General features: G+C 38.8%; 1 protein-coding gene across 8 annotated transcripts in view; it reads right to left on the reverse strand.

The window, feature by feature from the left end:
• Positions 1-15,516, reverse strand: part of DNM1L (dynamin 1L) — a 45,694-nt gene extending 30,178 nt beyond the window's left edge. For 5 of the 8 annotated variants that reach the window (XM_016201447.2, XM_016201452.2, XM_016201449.2 and 2 more), the window contains exon 1: positions 15,388-15,515. In XM_016201447.2, the coding sequence (XP_016056933.1) occupies positions 15,388-15,489 (102 nt within the window). In that variant the 5' untranslated portion in view covers positions 15,490-15,515. Of the gene's footprint in view, positions 1-15,387 lie in introns of all 8 variants that reach the window. The other 3 variants (XM_016201450.2, XM_016201453.2, XM_016201451.2) reach the window with 2 other exon arrangements.
• Between the last annotated feature and the right edge of the window lie 3,852 nt (positions 15,517-19,368).

Genomic DNA, 19,368 nt, shown 5'->3' on the forward strand with positions numbered 1-19,368 from the left:
AGTGAACAAAAGAATCTGATGAACTAAATAGATCCAGAGACATTGACGCATGTAACAGATGATCATATTTCAGAGGGAAGAGGGAAGGGGGTGGAGGGCGGGAAGAGATTAACCAAAGAAGTTATATGCATATATGCACACCTCATGGACACAGACAATGACGGGGTGAAGGCCTGGGGAAGAGGTGGGAGTGAGGTGGAGGGGGTCAATTGGGGGAGGAAATGGGACACCTGTAATACTTTCAACAATAAGTATAAATTAAAAAAAGAAAATTATGCAGCACATCTGATATTGCTAGGTTCCAGTATCCAGGTTTATCCCTCTCATTAAGTAAAATGGGTGCTTTCCATCATTTCTTTCCTGTACTTCGAAATAATTTCAACATGTTCTTTATGTGTTTGATAAACCTGTCCATAGCATAACTGCTTAAAATGCTCAAAGAAATTGTTCACTTATTTCTAATATTTTGCCTTTATGTTCTTTTATTCAGACCAAATTTTCCAATTGGCCATTAAACTGGTTTTATTGGTCAAATCTGTATTTTATTGATTTCATTTTATAATTTTTTTGATGGCTTAAGTACATTTTATTGGTTTTCTTTTATTTTGTAATTTTTTAATACTGTTAATTTCTTCTTCCTGTTTTTGTTTTCCTCCTTCTTCTGGGGTAGAGGGATTACTTATCTAGTCTCCTTTTTAAAAACTCCGGGAGTTAAATATTTAGCTTATTTCTCTATCTGGGCTACCAACACTTGCCCCACCCACCCTATATGCACACAACATCTCCCAATTTGAGTTATATCTATCCTCTTTCTTCTATTCTGAATATCGTGGTTCTCAAGGACACAGTTTATGACAGAATAACACAATTACTCATTTGCTCTTTATTTCACATTACACAAAGTCTCCAAATAATATCAATACTACTACCAATATGATTACTGAAAATAGTTTTTTTTAATGTTTTGCAGACCATACTTTCTCCTTTTTTTAACCCTCAAGACTTTTTCACTCTTGGTTCTCTAACTATACGTGCAATGCTAACAATCAGTCCTTATGTTAATGTCTCTTTAGTCATTTTGATTCTCTGAAACTTGTTCTCTAGTAGATTCCTCAGGAAGGGCTGATGAGAACAGAAGTTCTAGCGTACTAATAACAGTTTGTGACTTTTACACTTGCAATTCAGTTTGATTATATATAAAATCTTGGGCTCATGTTTCTTGAGTATCTTAAATATGGAATTCCATATTAAAGTACATCCTCTCATAAATCCTTTCATAGTATGTCTTCTCTCATAAATTGTTACTGTAGAAAGGTATAATAAATAATCTGATTTTCCTTCCCTTATGAGAGGCTTTGTGACTTATGCCTGAACATCTGCAAGATTTTTATTTTTCCTGTAATGTCCAATAATTTTACTAGACTATGTCTGTGTTCTCAAGTATGTGCTATGCTCTTTCAAAATGTATCTCCAAAATTTGTTTTTAATTTAGTTTTATATCTGTTCCCTGATATCCTTTTTTCCTATTTGGGGACTTCTATTGTACATATGTTGGATCTTTGACTGTTTTTCCCCCTTCCGTCTTAAATCAGGTATCTCACAATGAATACTTTTTAAAGTTTTCTACTGAATTCTATATTGACTGCATTTTGTTACACTGATTATCTACTTTAGCTTCCTCCTTTTATGGTTACTGATTTTCAGTTGTACATTTTTCTGTATCTATATACTAGATATCTTTAACGACAGGTTGTTATGGACTGAACTGTGTTACTCTAAAATGTATATGTTGAAGCCCTAACAACTCCCTCCCTCCTCAGAATGTGTACCTCAAAATGTTTTTGGAGAAAGGGCCTTTAAAGAGGTGATTAAGTTAAAACAAGGCCATTAGAGTAGTCCCTAATCCAACCTAACTGGTGTCCTTACAAAAGAGGAAATTAGGACACACAGAGACATAAGAACGTGACACACAGAGAAACTACCACATGAGGATATAGCAAGAAGACAGCCATCTGCAAGTGAAGGAGAGAGGCCTCAGAAGAAACTAGGCCTGCCAACACTTTGATGTTGAACTTCTAGCCTCCAAAACTGTAAGAAAATAAATTTCTGTTATTTAAGCCACACAGTCTGTGTGGTACTTTTTTATGGCAGCCCTGACAAACTAACACAGGGATTACAAACTCAGTTGCCCACACAAGCAGCAGGTAACTGGAATGGGTAAATCAACCCAGATTGTATTCTTCTGATATTTTGTCTGCACATTAAAAATATAAAAATATTTCTCACATCTCATGAAATAAAAGAATATTTTTAAGGACTGTGAAAAATACAAGAATATTCCTTATATTAAAATACAAGATTATTTCTCAGGTAGTGTTTTACTTTTGACAGATATGGAAATAGGAAATATTTCACTGTCCTCTTCACACTATAATAGAAAAGAACACAAATAGATTGATAAATGGCAACCAAAAAAGGAAACCAGGAGCAATGGGAGCTCTGGAAAACCAGGTCTGACCCATCTAAAACAGGCATTGTTCAGATCACTGGGAATGTGGCCCAGTGTTGTCAGATTTTCTGAATTTTTTTTTTTTTTTAAACTGGAAATCTGGGCCTTTAGAATGAATTCACCAATTTTTAAACACTGGAAAACTAATACACTTTAAAAAAATAAACGTGTCAGTTCCAGTTCAAAATGGTGATGTAGGAGGATCCTGAACTCACATCCTTTCACAGACACACCAAATTTACAGCTACAAACCAAACAACTCCCTCTGAAAGAAACTCAAAAACCGTGATACCTATACATTCGGTAAAGGGCAAAAACCTACACTGAAACAAGTAGGAGAGGCTGACACAATTTTGCCATAAACTCCATCCCAGGTGCAGCGACCCACAATAGAAAAGAATCTAAGTACACCCACACTCTTTCTGAGGAGCAGAGGGTATGAGCCTCACATCTGGTACTCCAACTTCTAAGACCTATACCTGACATGGGCCTCCAAAACATCTAACTTTGAAAGCCAACAGAGGGATTGTGTCCACAAGACCCACAAGGCTGTAAGTGAACAAAGAAGCAGTCCTTAAAGGGCTCATACAGGCTCACCATACCCTCCCTGCCAGGGCACAGTACAGAGAGTAGACAGAAATGCCCATCTCCCCATCTTCCCTTGAGAAAGGTATATTTAAATATATTTTAAAAGCTGCTGCCTGAGGGTCTAGCTTCCAATGAGTCTGAATCTAGGTGCTGACTGAGATCCTTCCCTTTGACACTAACAGATCTTGGCATACTCTCAACTCCTGGGAGCCACTAAGAAAAAAGTAGGCTGCTAGGACAATCACAAAGGTTTGAGAGAGACAACAAGTAAGATCTAGAGCAGAGCTGAACAATAAGGTACACCTCCTATACAAGGCAACTCCTTCAAGACTGGAAGACTAAGCTATTTTATCTAATTCATAAAAACAGACAGAGAATCAGGGAAAATAAAGAAACAAAGGAATGTGTTCCAAAAAGAAAAAAAAAAAGAAAAGTAATGAAGTTACTTTACAATGAAGTTACAAGTGAGTTATCTGATAGAGTTCAAAATAATGGTTATAAACATGCTCAATGAACTCAAGAGAACAATGAATGAACAAAGATAAAATTTCAACAGAGACAGAAAATATAAGAAAGTAACAAACAGAAATTACAGAGCTGAATACAATAACTGAACTGAAAAAGAGAAGAGTTCAACAACAGACTAGGTGAAAGCAGAAGGATCGATGAACTCCAAAATAGTACAGTGGATCTCATCCAATTAGATCCAAAAAAAGAATGAAAATAAATGAAGATAGCTTAAAGAACTTATGGGACAACATCAAGTCGACCAACATTTGCATTATAGGGGACCCTACAAGAAAAAGAGAAAGAAAGGGCTAGAAAACTTATTTGAAGATATAATGGCTGATAATCTCCCTAACTTGGAAAAATGAACAAATACCCAGAAAGCCCAGAGAGCTTCAAATAAAAATAACCCAAAAAGACCCAAACTAAGACACATTATAATTAAAGTTTCTAAAGTTAAAGACAAGGAGAGAATCTTAAAAGCAGCAAGAGAAAAACAACTTCTTGTGTACAAGGGAAATCCCATAAGATAATAAGCAGATTTTTCAACAGAAACTTTGTCAGCAAGAGGGAATGGCATAATATACTCAAAGTGCTAAGAGTTAAAAAAACAACAACATCAACAAAAACTGCCAACCAAGAACACTCTACCTAGCAAAGCTGTCCTTCAGTAATGAAGGAGTTTCAGGACAAGCAAAAGCTTAAGGAGTTCATCACCACTAGACCAGCCTTTCAAGAAACGTTGAAGGGACTTCTTTAAGCTGTAATGAAAGCATGTAATGAGTAACAAGAAGACATATGAAAGTATAAATTTCACTGGTAACGGTAAATATTGTAAAACTCAGGAAAATCTAATGTGGTGTGTTAATCATTTCTAAATCTAGTAAGAAGGTTAAAAAATAAAAGTAGTAAAAATAACTATGACCAGAATAACTTATTAATGGATACACAAGATAAAAAACTTAAATTATAACATCAAAAACATAAAATGTGTGGGTTGTTATCAATTTAAAACAGAACACTATAAGTTGCTTTATGTAAGTTTCATGGTAAACACAAAGCAAAAACCTATAGTAGATACACAAAAGATAAAGTATCTAAACATACCACACTAGAGAAAATCATCAACCCACATGGAAGAGAGCAAGAGAGAAAGAAAGGAATTATAAAATGGTCAGAAAACACAAAAATGGAAGTAAGTCCATACCTGTCAATAATTACTTTAAATGCAAATGGAATAAATTCTCCAATCAAAAGACATACAGTGGCTGAATAGATTAAAAAAACAAAAGACCCATCTATATGCTGCCTATAAGAGACTCACGTCAGACGTAAGAATACACACAGACTGAAAGTGAAGGGATTGAAAAATACATTACACGCAACTGGAAACAAAAAGAAAGCTGGGGTAGCAAACAAAATAGACTTTAAAACAAAGACTGTATTGAGAGACAAAGGGAGAGGACCCAAATAAATAAAATCAGAAGTCAAAAAGGAGAAGTAACAACTGACACCAAAGAAATACAAAGGATTGTAAGAAAATATTACGAACAGCTATATGCCAACAAACTGTACATTCTGGAGAAATTCATAGAAACATACAACCTTCCAAATTTGAAGCAAGAATCAGAAAATCTAAATAAACATGATTACAACTAATAAAACTGAAGCAGTAATCAAAAGCTCCCAACAAACAAAAGTCATGGATTGGTCTCACAAGTGAATTTTACCAAACATTCAAAAATAACTAACACCTATCCTTCTCAAACTATTCCAAAAAATTCAAGATGTTACACTCCCAAACTCATTTTATGAGGCCAATATTACCCTAATTCCAAAACCAGATAAAAACACTAGAAAGAAAATTATAGGCCAATATCCCTGACGAACATAGATGCTAAAATTCTCAACAAAATATTAGCAAACCAGACCCAGCAATACATTAAAAAGGTCATACACCATGATCAAATGAGATTTATTCTGGGGATGCAGGTTGGTACAATATTCAAAAATCAATAAATGTGATACATCACATAAACAAAGTGAAACACAAAAATCACACGATCATATCAATAGATGCAGAAAAAGCATTCAACAAAATCCAACATCCATTTTTGATCAAAACTCTCAGCGACATGGGAATACAGGGATCATACTCAATGTAATGAAGGCCATATATGACAAACCTACAGCCGACATCACATTCAATGGGCAACCACTAAAAGCATTTCACCTAAGAACAGGAACAAGACAGGGGTGTCAGCTTTCACCACTCTTATCCAACACAGTACTGGAAGTCCTAGCCCAACAATCACACAAGAAGAAGAAATAAAAGGCATCCAAATTAGAAAGGGAGAAGTAAAACTGTCATTATTTGCAGATGACATGATACTGTACATACAAAACCCTAAAGATTCCACCAAAAAACTACTAGAACTGATATATGAATTCAGCAAAGGAGCAGGATACAAAATAAATATCCAGAAATCAGTTGCATTTGTATACACCAATTATGAGCTATCAGAAAGAGAAACTAAGAAAACAATCACACTTACAACTGCATCGAAAATAATAATAAAATACCTAGGAATAAATTTAACCAAGGGTATAAAAGACCTATACTCAGAAAATTATAAGACACTGAAGAAAGAGACTGAAGAAAATACAAATAAGTGGATGCAGATACCATGTTCATGGATAGGAAGAATTAACATCATTAAAATGTCCATACTGCCTGGCTGGCATAGCTCAGCAGGGGTGAGCATTGACCTATGATCCAGGAGATCAGGGTTTGATTCTCGGTCAGGGCACATGCCTGGGTTGTGGGCTCAATCTCCAGTGGGCGGCATGCTGGAGGCAACCAATCAATGACTCTCTCAACAATGATACTTCTCTCTCCCTCTGCCTTCCTCTCTCTAAAATCAATAAAGACATATTAAAAAAAATTTCCATACTACCAAAAGCAATCTATAAAATCAATGCAATTCCTATCAAGATACCAAGAGTATATTTCACAGAATTAGAACAAATACTGCAAAAATTTATATGAAACCAAAAGACCCCACATTGCCACAGCAATCTTGAGGGAGAAGAACAAAGTTGGAGGAATCACGCTACCTGATATCAAACTATACTAAAGGCCATAGTAATCAAAACTGCAGGGTATTGGCATAAAAACAGACATATAGATCAACAGAACAGAATAAAGAGTCCAGAAATAAAACCACGCCTTTATAGTCAATATCTGACAAATGAGGCAAGAACATACAATGGGCAAAGACAGTCTATTCATAATGGTGCTGGGAAAACTGGATACATAAAAAAAATTAAACTAGACCACCTTCTTACACCATACACAAAAATAAATTCAAAATAGATTAAAGACTTAAATGTTAGACTCTAAACCATAACAATCCTACAAGAAACAATAGACAGTAAAATCTCAGACATTTCTTGTAGCAATGTTTTTTCTGATATATCTGCTCAGGCAAGGGAATCAAAATAAAAATAAACAAAAGGGACTACAGCAAACTAAAAAGGTTTTGCATAGCAAAGGAAACCATCAACAAAATGAAAAGACAACCCACTGAATGGGAGAACATATTCACCAATGATACATCTAATTAGGGCTTAATGTCCAAAATTTATACGGAACTTTTAAACCCAACATACAAAAAACAATCCAATTAAGAAATGGGTAAAGGAGCTCTAGCCAGTTTGGCTCAGTGGTTAGAGTGTCAGCCTGCGGACTGAAGCATCCCAGGTTCGATTCCAGCCAAGGGCATGTACCTTGGTTGCAAGATCAATCCCTCTGCAGGAGGCAACCAATTGATGTGTCTCTCTCCCTTCCACTCTCTCTGAAAAGCAATGGGAAAAATATCCTCAGGTGAAGGTAAAAAAGAAAAGAAAGAAATGTGTAAAGGACCTGAATAGACACTTCTCCAAACAGGACATACAGATTGCTAACAGACATGAAAGTATGATTATCCTGACTAATCATCACAGAAATGCAAATTAAAACCACCTCACACCTGTCAGAATGGCTATCATCAATAAACCAACAAACAAGTGTTGGCCACGACATGGAGAAAAGGGAATACTTGTGCACTGTTGGTGGGAATGCAGATTGGTACAGCCACTGTGGAAAGCAGTATGGAGTTATCTCAAGAAATTAAAAATGAAACTTATCTTATGACTCAGCAATTCCACTTCTGGGAAGATATCCAAAGAAACTAGAAATACTAATTCAAACGAATAGTATAAATGGAATATTATTCAGCCATAAAAAAGAAGAAAATTTGGGAGAACCGGGATGGGCCTTGAGGGCATTATGCTAAGTAAAATGTCAAACAGAAAAAGACAAATACCATATGATTTTACTTATATGTGAAATCTTATTTTAAAAATAAAAGTAAAAACAGAAACAAAAAAACAGGCCCTGGCGGGGTAGCTCAGTTGGTTAGAGTGTAATCCTGATACACCAAGGTTGTGGGTTCCATCCCCCAGTAAGAGTACATACAAGAAACAACCAATGAATGCATACAGAAATGGAACAACAAATCGGTATTTCTCTCTCTTTCCCCTTTCCTCTCTTTCTCAAATCGATAAATTTAAAAAAAAAATTTAAGTAAGTCATAGATACAGAGAACAAATTGGTGGTTGCCACAGGCAGGGGGTGGGTAAAATGGGTGACAACAGTCAAAAGGTAAAAATTTCCAGTTATAAAAAATAAGCCCTGGAGATGTAATGTACATCTTATGTACAGCAAGACAACTATAGATAATAGTACTGTATTATGTATCTGAAAGTTGCTAAGAGAATAAATCTTAAAAGTTCTCATTGTAAGATTTAAAAAATTGCAACTATATGTAATGGATGGTTACTGGATCATTTGTGGTGATCATTTCAACATACACACACATACACACACACCATTATGCTGTACACCTAAAACTAATGTAATGTTATATGTCAATTATATTTCAATTTTTTAAAAGAAAAAAACTGTATGTATCAGCACATACAGACCAAACAAAACACATCTGTGGGCTCCCAATTTTTCACCTTAGTATTACAAATGGTGTTGGCTCCCTCAACAACTGGTTACATCAGTGCTCATTTTCCCCTGGTGATTTAAACACCCAGTGAATGCCTGCACTCTTTCCAGGAAAATGAGTGGGTACAGGAGCTGCAATGTGGCAGAAGTCACAACTGGCTTGTTCTGAAAATAGAGTGACCTTCTGTTTTTTCATCTCTATATACTCCCAAAATTGATTCAATACCCTGTGTATTTAGGGGCTAAAAATTTTGTGCCTTGTCTCAGTGTCACCTTTTAGTTTCTTCCAAATTGTACTGTACTGACATTTATAGTGTTCTGAATTTATATTTTGAGATGGAGCCTTTCACTGAAAAGTCTTTGTCATATTTTTAGCTCTTTCCTTCTGGCAAGTATCGTTAAGTTGGGAGTGGGGAGTTGTAAATATTCATTCAATCCCCATTAACCAAGGCTGATTCAGTTTTTAATGTCTAAGTTCTTATTTTTTGTTGTATACAACAGGCCTCTCAATGCTTTATTTTGCCTTTAATATAACAGATAAAGATATACTTGTCTTAATTTCTTTTACTTATTATTTGGTAATAATTTTAGGTTTATAGAAAAGGTTTTCTTAATATTTGCCTCACTTATTTTAAATAAAATGTTTCTCAGAATGTCCTTAGAAATGTTAATGTTATGGTATTTAAAAGGAACTAAAATGTTCTTCCATAGAGGTCAAATCTGTTGGCAAAATTTAAATCTGAAGTTTAAAACACTTCATAATTTATGGTGTTAAACTTTGGTTCCTGTATGGAATAATGACTGCATATGTAACTCAGTAATATTAACACACGTCAACTATCCAGGATCCAAACTGGCTAAAATGCTGCAGACCTAGCAGTCCCTAGGGAAGAATGTTTTTATTGGTTAATAAAACTACTGGCCCAGTGCTATCTGAAACGTAAGAAATGAGCGAGATCCATATACCTGATAAGACCATAAACTTGTAATATCCATAAAAGTCCCCACTTTTTCCATAAAAGTAAGAAAGCGTAGTATAAGTTATATGAATCTACACAATGAAGAAGCTCAATTAACTCCATGTAGGAAACCAATTACAATCAAACCGTTAAAAGATAAAGACAGTCCGGCCAGCATGGCCCAGCATTTGAGTGTCAACCTATGATCCAGGACATCGAGGTTCGATTCCGGTCAGGGCACAAGCCTGGGTCGCGGGCTCGATCCCCATTGGGGCGTGTACAGGAGGCAGCTGATCAACGACACTCTCTCATTTGATGTTTCTATCTCTGTCTCCCTCTCCCTTTCTCTCTCTGCAATCAATAAAAATATATTTTTAAAAAAAGATAAAGACGAATAATGAAAGCAGCAAGAGAGTCATAGAGAAGCAACTCATATACAAGAGATCCTCAATAGGATTAACAGTAGATACAAAAGATTTCCCATCATCATGGAAACCAAAGGCAGTTGCATGACTTGAAGTGCCAATTTAAGGGGAAAAAACAACTATCAACTGAAAATTTTATACCTGATTTAGTATTAAAATGGCAATACTCTCCAATGTAATCTACAGACTAAACACAATCTGTATCAAATCCCAAAGGACCTATTTGCAGAAATGAAAATGCCAATTCTACATTGCTGGTGGGAATGTAAAATGTATAGATACTGTGGAAAACAGTTTGGTGGTTCCTCAAAAAGTTAAACATAGGATTACCATATGACCCAGCAATTCTACTTCCAGGTATATACTCAAGTGAATTGAACATATGTTCACACAAAAAACTTGTAAATGAATGTTCACAGCATTATTCATCATAGCCCAAAAGTGGAAACAACCCAAATGTCTACCAACTAATGAATGGATAAACAAACTCTGCCTTATCTATACAATGGAGTAGCAATTTTTTAACCTTTTCATCTCATGGCACACATAAACTAACTACTAAAATTCCGTGACACACCAAAAAATGTATTTTGCCCATCTGACAAAAAAAAAAAAAAAAAATAGGTATAATTTTGACTCATTCACCCGGGACAGCTATTTTGTGTTGTCTGTTGTCATTTTTTTATTTGACAATCTAAGGGAAAAGAGGTCAGTGCCCTTGACTAAATAGTCAGGTATTGCACGTCTTAAAAGTTCTTGTGGCGCGCCAGTTGAAAATCACTGCAATGGAGTATTCAGCCATAAAAAGTAATGAAGTGCTAACATATGCAACAACATGATGCATCTCTGACATGCCATGCTGAGCAACAGAAACCAGGCATTTATGCTGTACGCCTGAAACTAATACAAAATAATACTGAATGTAAACTGTAATTGAAAAAAAATTTAAATAAAAAAGAAGCCAGACACAAAGACCACATATTGTATGATTCCATTTATATGGACTATCCAGAATAGGCAAATCCATAGATATAGAAAGTAGATTAGTGGTCGACAGGGGCTGAGGGTAGGGCAAAATGCAGAGTGACTGCTAATGGGAACAGAGTTTCTTTCTGGCATAATGAAAATGCTCTGGAATTAGTGGCAGTAGTTGCACAACCTTGTGAATATACTAAAACCACTGAACTGTAAACTTTATAATGGTGAATTTTATATGAATTATTTTTCAATTTTTAAAATGCTAAATAAAAAAAATTGGTGTGAAAATTGGTCATTTAAAACCCAAGATTCCTTTTCTTTTTGCATTTGTCTGAATTACTGAAGGTAGACTGCTGAAATCACTGAAATAAAAGGCAAAGTGAAAAGTACATTTCTGGCAACACTGAGCAAGAGTCTCGGGTTCGTGTCATCTGCATTGGGATTCCTACCCTGGCTCGTGGCTTGGATTACATGCTGGAGTGCTACTCCTTCCAATTCTTAATTTAACAAATTGTGATTAAATTTCTCAAGTTGACTCACAAAAGTTATTTAAGTCTTATTTCCTCCCTCATCTGCAAAGTACACCCTGGTCACAAGTACTAAGCTTCTCTCTCCCCATTTTCTGTCCTTTCCACACAAAAGATCTCAGCTGGAGAAAGAGGAAAGCAATTTATTTAACTAAATCATAAAACCTGTGAATGATCGAGAGCTGTAAACATCATTCCCTCTTCTCAACTCTTCCATATCTCCAGGCCCCAAATAAGTATTGGGCAACCTAATAAAGTTTAAAGCATTTAGGGGTCAGCAAAGGTTGCCTGGACCACCAAGATCAACATGCTATTGGATGGTGGTGTGCTTAGACTCAGCTTTCCTTCCCTGTTTTTCCCAGTTTTATGCATTTTAAAATCAAAGACTCACTAATATACTTCAAATTAGAATCTATGAACTATCTACACATCACAATCACCTGTAGTGCCTGGTCCACCCCAGACTTAGTACATCAAAATCTCTGGGGATGGAATCTAGGAAACAAATTTTCAAAATTATTCTAATATACACTGTTTGAGAAATGCTGTTTTAAAAAGTTCAATAGCCCGGCCGGGCGTGGCTCAGGGTTGAGCATCGACCTAGGATCCAGGCGATCGGGGTTCAATTCCTGGTCAGGGCACATGCCCGGGTTGCGGGCTTCAGCTGATTAATGACTCTCTCATCATTGATCTTTCTATCACCTCTCTCCCTCTCCCTTCCTCTCTCTGAAATTAATAAAGATATATTTTAAAAAAGAAAAAAAGAAAACAAAAGTTCAATAAATAGGACCTGCAGCCATCTAAGGTATAGGTAATGTATAAGACAAAGACTATATCTGTATTATGAAGACATGATCACTGACACTGAGTTTACTAGTCAGAACTAAGCACAAAACACTTTTATGTCTGGAACTCACTCACTGTACACTACTCCATTAAATATGAATGTGAGTCTGGCTCAAGGTTGAGCACCGACCTATGAACCAGGAGGTCACAGTTCTAGTCCAGTCAGGGCACATAGCCGGGTTGCAGGCTCAATCCCTAGTAGGGGGCACGCAGGAGGCAGCCATTCAATGACTTTCTCATCATTGATGTTTCTAGCTCTCTCCCTCTTCCTCTCTCTGAAATCAATAAAAACACATAAAAATTAAAATAAATAAATAAATACGAATGTGAGGTGTGTGCTGTATGTATATATATGTTACACAACATTAAAGGCATAGATGACAAAGTAGTAGCGGTGTACTTATATTCAAATCAAGTAGAAGAGGTTTTCCAACATATTGAGGAAAATATGGAAAAAAGACATTTTTCTGCTCTTATTTATTCTGTAAAAATAAAGGATTGAATTTCAGCTAATAAAGACCTAAATGGAGATAGCCCTCACTAGATCAAGTCTAAAAACTGAGTAATTTCAAACATCAACATGCAAATGTCGCATATAACTGTCACTACTAGGATGGTTTTCGCTAGCACATGTTAATAGTTTTCATAATGGTGAGGTATTTACTTTTCTACCCTGCTTCTCCCTTTATTGATTTTTAGAGAGAGGGGAAGGGAGAGGGAGAGACTGAGAAACATTGATGTGAGAGCAAAACATCAATCAGCTTCCTCCTGCTGGTTTCCCTTAGGGGGATTGAGCACAAACCCAGGCATGTGCCCTGCCCTGGAACCCAACCAGCAACCAATTGAGCCACAAGGACCAGGGTGAAAAATGCTTCTTGATTTTAAACTATTCATGCTGGCACACTATAGTGCACACACAATATATTTTTCTGCTTCAAGCTTAAAAAGCATTGAGAATTTCTTTAAAGTACAGTATATGGGAAGTTTCCGGTCTACCACTAGGAAACACTCCCAAATTACTAACAAAGGTTTAATTTATATCCCACCTCTAATTCATTTACAAAAACAGGTTTTGAACATAAAAGTACCAGTGTTTTAAAATATTATCTAGTTACAGTGAACAATGCTAATTCAAAATATTTATGGAGCACCTACTACATACCCAGACTATTCCCAGGGCTAGGAACAGAAACACAGCAGTAAGAAAATGAACTCAATAAAAATACTGATTATAATTTGCTATATATTGATGATTCAGAGTTGCCAATCACTACAAATATTAAGTTACAAATACTACTACAAGGTGTCCCCAAAAATGTATACACACTTTAACAGGTGATAGCTCAATTTTGAAAATGAAGTGTATTTTACTTATTTAAGTATATCTTTATTGACTTCAGAGAGAAGAAGGGAGAGGGAAAGAGAGAGAAACATCAATGATGAGTCATTGATCTGCTGCCTCCTGCACCTCCCCTACTGGGGATAAGCCCAAAATCTGGGCATATGCCCTGATTGGGAACTGAACCGAAAGCTCCTGGATAATAAGTGGATGCTCAACGGCTGAGCCACGCTGGTCAGGCAAAATGAAATGTATTTTAATAAACACTGTCTTTATAATTATTCAAAGTGTGTGTGTACATTTTGGGGGAACACCTTATATATGCGTAGGCAGGACTGAGTGGAATCTATACAGATCTCACAGCAGACCATAGAAATTTGTTTCTGAAATAATATCTATTGCTTTAGCTAATTAAAAGCACACACACACACACACACACACAGCCCAGCCGGGCGTGGCTCAGCGGTTGAGCATCCACCTAGGCTCCAGGCCGTCGGGGTTTGATTCCCGGTCAGGGCACATGCCCAGATTGCGACTCAATTCCCAGTGGGGTCGTGCAGGAGGCAGCCCATCAATGATTCTCTCATCATTGATGTTTCTCTCTCTCTCTCCTTTCCTCTCTCTGAAATCAATAAAGATATATTAAAAAAAAAAAAAAAAAAAAAAGCACACAGTACAGGATGTCTATGGTTTCCAAGGTTTCCAGTGTTGGGATACACTCCATACATGTCGTATGCTGAAATGACCGGAAAACCGTCCCCTTCCTCGAATGAAAAGATCATTAAATGAAAGCATTTAAAATCAATATACTAAGTAATCTCTAAAATGAGCTTCTCTGAACTCTAGTAAATGTCCTAAGATTCCTCTTCAACCAAGAAAAGCAGCAGGCAGAGAAAACAAAACCTACACTTCTCTGTCACTCTAGAAATAACATTATTTCAACATTTCTGCATATAAAAATTATGTTATCTGTAAGAGAGAACTTCGATGCCCAATTTAAATGCAAGACAAAAAACAGAGCCTATGCAGGAAAATAGAATATTCCTTCCTAGATGTTTGTTTGTGTTTTGTTTGTGTTTAACTGCTTAGGCGTTCTCGAAGCCTTGCAGGGATAGATTACACTGCAGAAAAACCCTCAGGTGCTACACAGTAGCGGCCTTGTCAGCCCCGCCCGCGCGCGGTTCCAAAACTGATTCCGCAGCCCCTCAGCAAAGCGAGGGAAACAGGACGCCCCGCAGACCACAAACCAACCGAGAACGGGCCAGCCGGCCCCCCGCGAGCCAGTGCGCCCCGCGTGCACCGCGCGTCCCCCAAGTGCCCTTGGAAGCAGCGGCCCGCGGGGAAAGCCGCGCCCGGTCTCGGAGGACTCCAGTTCCGCCCGACGGCCCGTCCCTTCCCCACCCCGCCCCTGGGACCCGCCAGGCCCGCCGCGCCGGCTCCGCCCCTCGCCTCCCGGCCAGGCCCCGAGTCCCAGCCCCGGTGCAAGGCAGCCCGGGGCGGGCAGGCGCGGCACAACCCAGGAAGCCCCGGGGTCGCAAGCAGCGCCCGCGTCCCACAGGCCGCAAAGGCTGGCCTGGGCGCGTGCGCCGCCGCAGCCCCGACCAGGCCCGCGCCCCGGTTTTGGCCTGGGCGGACGTCGCCCTCGTCTCTCACCTGCGTTCCCACCACGACAATCTGAGGCAACTGGATGATGTCGGCGCCCACAGTGTTGAAGACGTCCTGGAGCTTGTTGATAACAGGAATTAGCGCCTCCATGACTCCGAGAAGACGGGACCCCCGCCCGGCGGGCCGCGGCAATGAATGGGGCCGGGGCCCAGATTCCGCCTCCTTCCTCCTCTCCTCCGCCCTCTCCTCGGGAGCCGGCACCCATTGGACCCTGCCCGGCCGCTACCTGCCCCCTCCCGGCAAGCCGTGCGCTAAGAGGGAGGAGGTGAGAAGCGAAGCCTGCCGGGAGTTGTAGTTCTGCAGCGGAGGAAAGCCAGAGCCTACGGCTCCCAGAAGGCTGCGCGGCCCCGCGGATCCGGAGCTGGGGAGGCAGGGCTGCTTGTGACCGGGATGCTCCACGGGCTCCTGTCAAAAGACTAGGGAGCGAAGCCCCGACGGCAGGAAGGCAGAGATGCGTGTATGCCTGAGGCGTATTGGGTGGGAAAATACCGAACACGTGTTAAGTACAGCAGAGTCCCTTGATTACCCAAGATGTCATTTCCTTAGGAGGACGCTTTCTCGATAAAACGGGTTAGAAAGGCTTAAACAGCTCCTAGCCTCAGACACCCCAGCCAGGTGCAAAAGGTCTGTAGGCTGATAGTATTTTGCAAAAATACAGTCAGCCCAGATTAGAACACGGTTCTCCAGGATTTTTGTAAAAACGTGTTCAGAAAGAAATTGTGTCAGAGTTTTAGAGGGGAAAGGCTGGGTCCTTGTTCTCCAAATGCGGTATAAAATGCTATTTGCTGTGGCCTGATCCCCAACAAAGTGGAGATCTGATCACTGCCTTGCTAGCTTTTTGCTAAGTGTGCCTACTGTTCTATTCCTAAATGTTGTTCTTCTTTTCAGACAGATAATATCTCACTCCTCCAAACCTCCAAGGTTTCCTATCTCAAAGGGAAAAAAGGTGACATTTAAGCAAAGATCCAAAGTAGGTGAAGAGAAAGCCCCCATTCCCTACTTTATTTTTCTCCATGGCATTTATCTCCATCTAGCTTGCTACACATTGAAATTGTTTACACTCTCTCACTTTTGCTACATTATCAGCTCCCAGAGGCCAGATTTTTTTCAGTGTTTAATTCACTGATGCATCCCTAGCCCCTAGAAAGTGACAAGATAGTCTCACTCTCAGTCCCCTTTGAGTTTACAATGTAACAGGACCATTATAAATAAATGGGTAAAGTCCTATGATTGGGCGTATTATGGAGCACATAGTAGGAGCACTTTTTTCAGTCTGAGAGGGAGGAAAGTTCAAGCAAGACCCTAGAAGTCACTAGATTTCATCTCCATGAGGGCAAGGACCACCAGCAGTTGGAAGTTGTGCACTGTACAACTTCAGTAGGTGCCATTCACCAGCACAGCCATCCACAGCAGCCCTGGGGAACATGTTGATGGTGGGTACTCAATACATATTTTTGAACAAATAAATAAAGCTAAACTAAGACCTGAAGATCCATTAGTGGTATTTTGGTATCTTATCAAGGCTTATGAACAATCCTTTCTGTTCGATTCTTCTTAAAAACAAAACTTTCATAGACAAAATGCAAAAAAATTTTCAAAACTCCAAAAAACATAGGACAGGCAGAAGAGAGGGGGCAGGCTCATGAAGCTCCATAGGCATAACCAGGAGCTGTTTCATAGGGGCAAGCTGCCCTGGGGCAAAAATGATGCAGCTACAGCCTTTTCCCTTATTTGTGGCACCAATAGACATAGTCTTCCTAATTGCTAATGGCAGAATTAAAAGCAAGCATACATATATTCCGGAAAGACAAATGTCATGAATGTTACAAGGCCTTATATATTTCCATCTAAATTATAAAATATCTCTTGTGATGGAACATCCAGAGCCTTCTATTAACATGCTTCAGGAACAATAGTGACTGCTTTTTAATTCTATTTTTTCTAGGAGAAGGCAGAATGATCACATGGCCAGTGTCAAAAGTTCTATCACTACCACCACGTTAGGTTTAAGCAGGCTGGTCTAGTACTTGTTTAGACATTAGAGCATTGAGTTCATTAGGCACATTAAAGTGTCTGAGGCTAGAGAAATAGGAAGTGGTGAGGCCTTGAAAAAGAGTGGCTCTAATTTGATAACATTAAAAAAGAAAAAACATAAGGCAGGATACTCTATGTACAATGTGTTTCCCTGGAGACAAAGCAAACTGACTTGGCTTTTTACATTTTAAGTTCAGAACACTCTTGCTTGTGGGAAAGCCACTTAGCCAGTAAGTATGACTTTCCTCATCTAAAGTAGGGTAATGTGTTTCTCAGTAGGTTACTCTGAAATCAGATTAAGCCATTATCAGGTACTGTTTCCAAAGGCTTTTTTTTTTAAAAAAAAAAACACACAAAAACAAACAAACAAAAACTCCTTCCTCAGCCATCCCTCTCTCACTCTACATTTATGATTTAGGCAGAACAGTCTGGTTGCAAGTCACAGAAATTTAATTCAAACAAATGAACTCAAAAAGAGGAATTATTTAACTTGTACAACCACAGCACTAGCATGACCTTGGCCTCAAAAGTAACTGGAACCATGGACTCAGGCAGCATCAGAATTCTCTCTACCTCTTATCTCTGCCTCTCTCTCTGCATCGTCTACTTCATTCCCTCAAGTCAATTTATTCCTGTAAACGAGGCGAGCAGGCAGGCAGTGGTGGAGGCTGCTGGGAATCTCACTGAGCAAGCTGCCTCTGGGCAGATGAGGTTGAGCGAATTTGGGGAAGAACTGCAGCTAGGTTTCCACCGTTTCCCTTGTGTATGAGTCTCCTATTGTTGCTTTAACAAACTACCACAAACTTAGTGGCTGAAAACAACAAAATATCTTACAGCCTTGTAGGTCAGAAGTCCAGTGTGGCTCTCACTGAGCTAAAAGCAAGGTACCGTCAGGGCTGCATTCCTTTCTGGAGTCTCCTTGGAAGAGTCCATCTCCTTGCCTTTTCCAGATTTGAGACTCCTCACATTCCTAGCTCGTCACCCTCTTTCAATACCTTCAAAGCTAACAATGCCACAACTCTTTGACCCTTCCTTGTCATAATGTCTCTCTCTGACCACAGCCAGGAAAGCTTTTCTGCTTTGAAGAGCCCATAATTCAATTGGCTTACCTGGATAACCCAGGACAATCTCCACACCGCAAAGCGTGTACCTGTCATTATATCCGCAAAGTCCCTTCTGCCATGTAAAGTTCACAGGTTCCAAGAATTAGGGCATGGACATGTTAGAGGAGCCATATTTCTGCCTACTACACCAGGTTAAGGAGATCTGTCTGAAATGGACCTGATCCAAGCAAGGCCGTTTAGAGTCCTTCCCTGAAAAATTTTTAACTTGAGTTAACCGGAGAAGTTTCTCTCATTACGGAGCTGTAATGATGTGAGTCATTGTCTTCAATGATCATATTTCCTACCACATGGAATAAATTGTTTTTGGAAAATAAAAGACTCCTTATTCATCATAAAAAAATTTCCAAATCCAACAATTGTTTCCTATTTCTGAATGTACATATATAGCACATAATCTAGTTCTCAAAGTTAATCGCTCCTTCTTTTCCTTGTTGCTCTTTTCACACATTATTATTAAACTATTATTTATTGCGTGCTTATTGTATGTGAGGCACTCAGTAAGAATTCTACAGTTGCCTTGTGGGATAGGTTAATAGATGTGGAAACCGATGCTGCAGGGTTTTAAATGAAGTGACGTGGTTACGTATGTGGCAGAGCTGGGATCAAAACAGGCTATTTGTCCAACTCATAACCTCTGCACATACTGCCTCATCTCTTCATTCATTCCTTTATTTATTCAACACATATTTATCAATTACCTAGTAGGCATATGGATCTTAGCCAGGTACTCTATTTGCTAATGGGAGGGGGACTATGCACATGACAGTAACATGCCCTTCCCCCTCAGCCAGCAGCGAGCTCGCTGAGGGCA

This window comes from Miniopterus natalensis, chromosome 2 (assembly GCF_054644295.1).
Source record: "Miniopterus natalensis isolate mMinNat1 chromosome 2, mMinNat1.hap1, whole genome shotgun sequence".
Classification (NCBI taxonomy): domain Eukaryota; kingdom Metazoa; phylum Chordata; class Mammalia; order Chiroptera; family Miniopteridae; genus Miniopterus; species Miniopterus natalensis.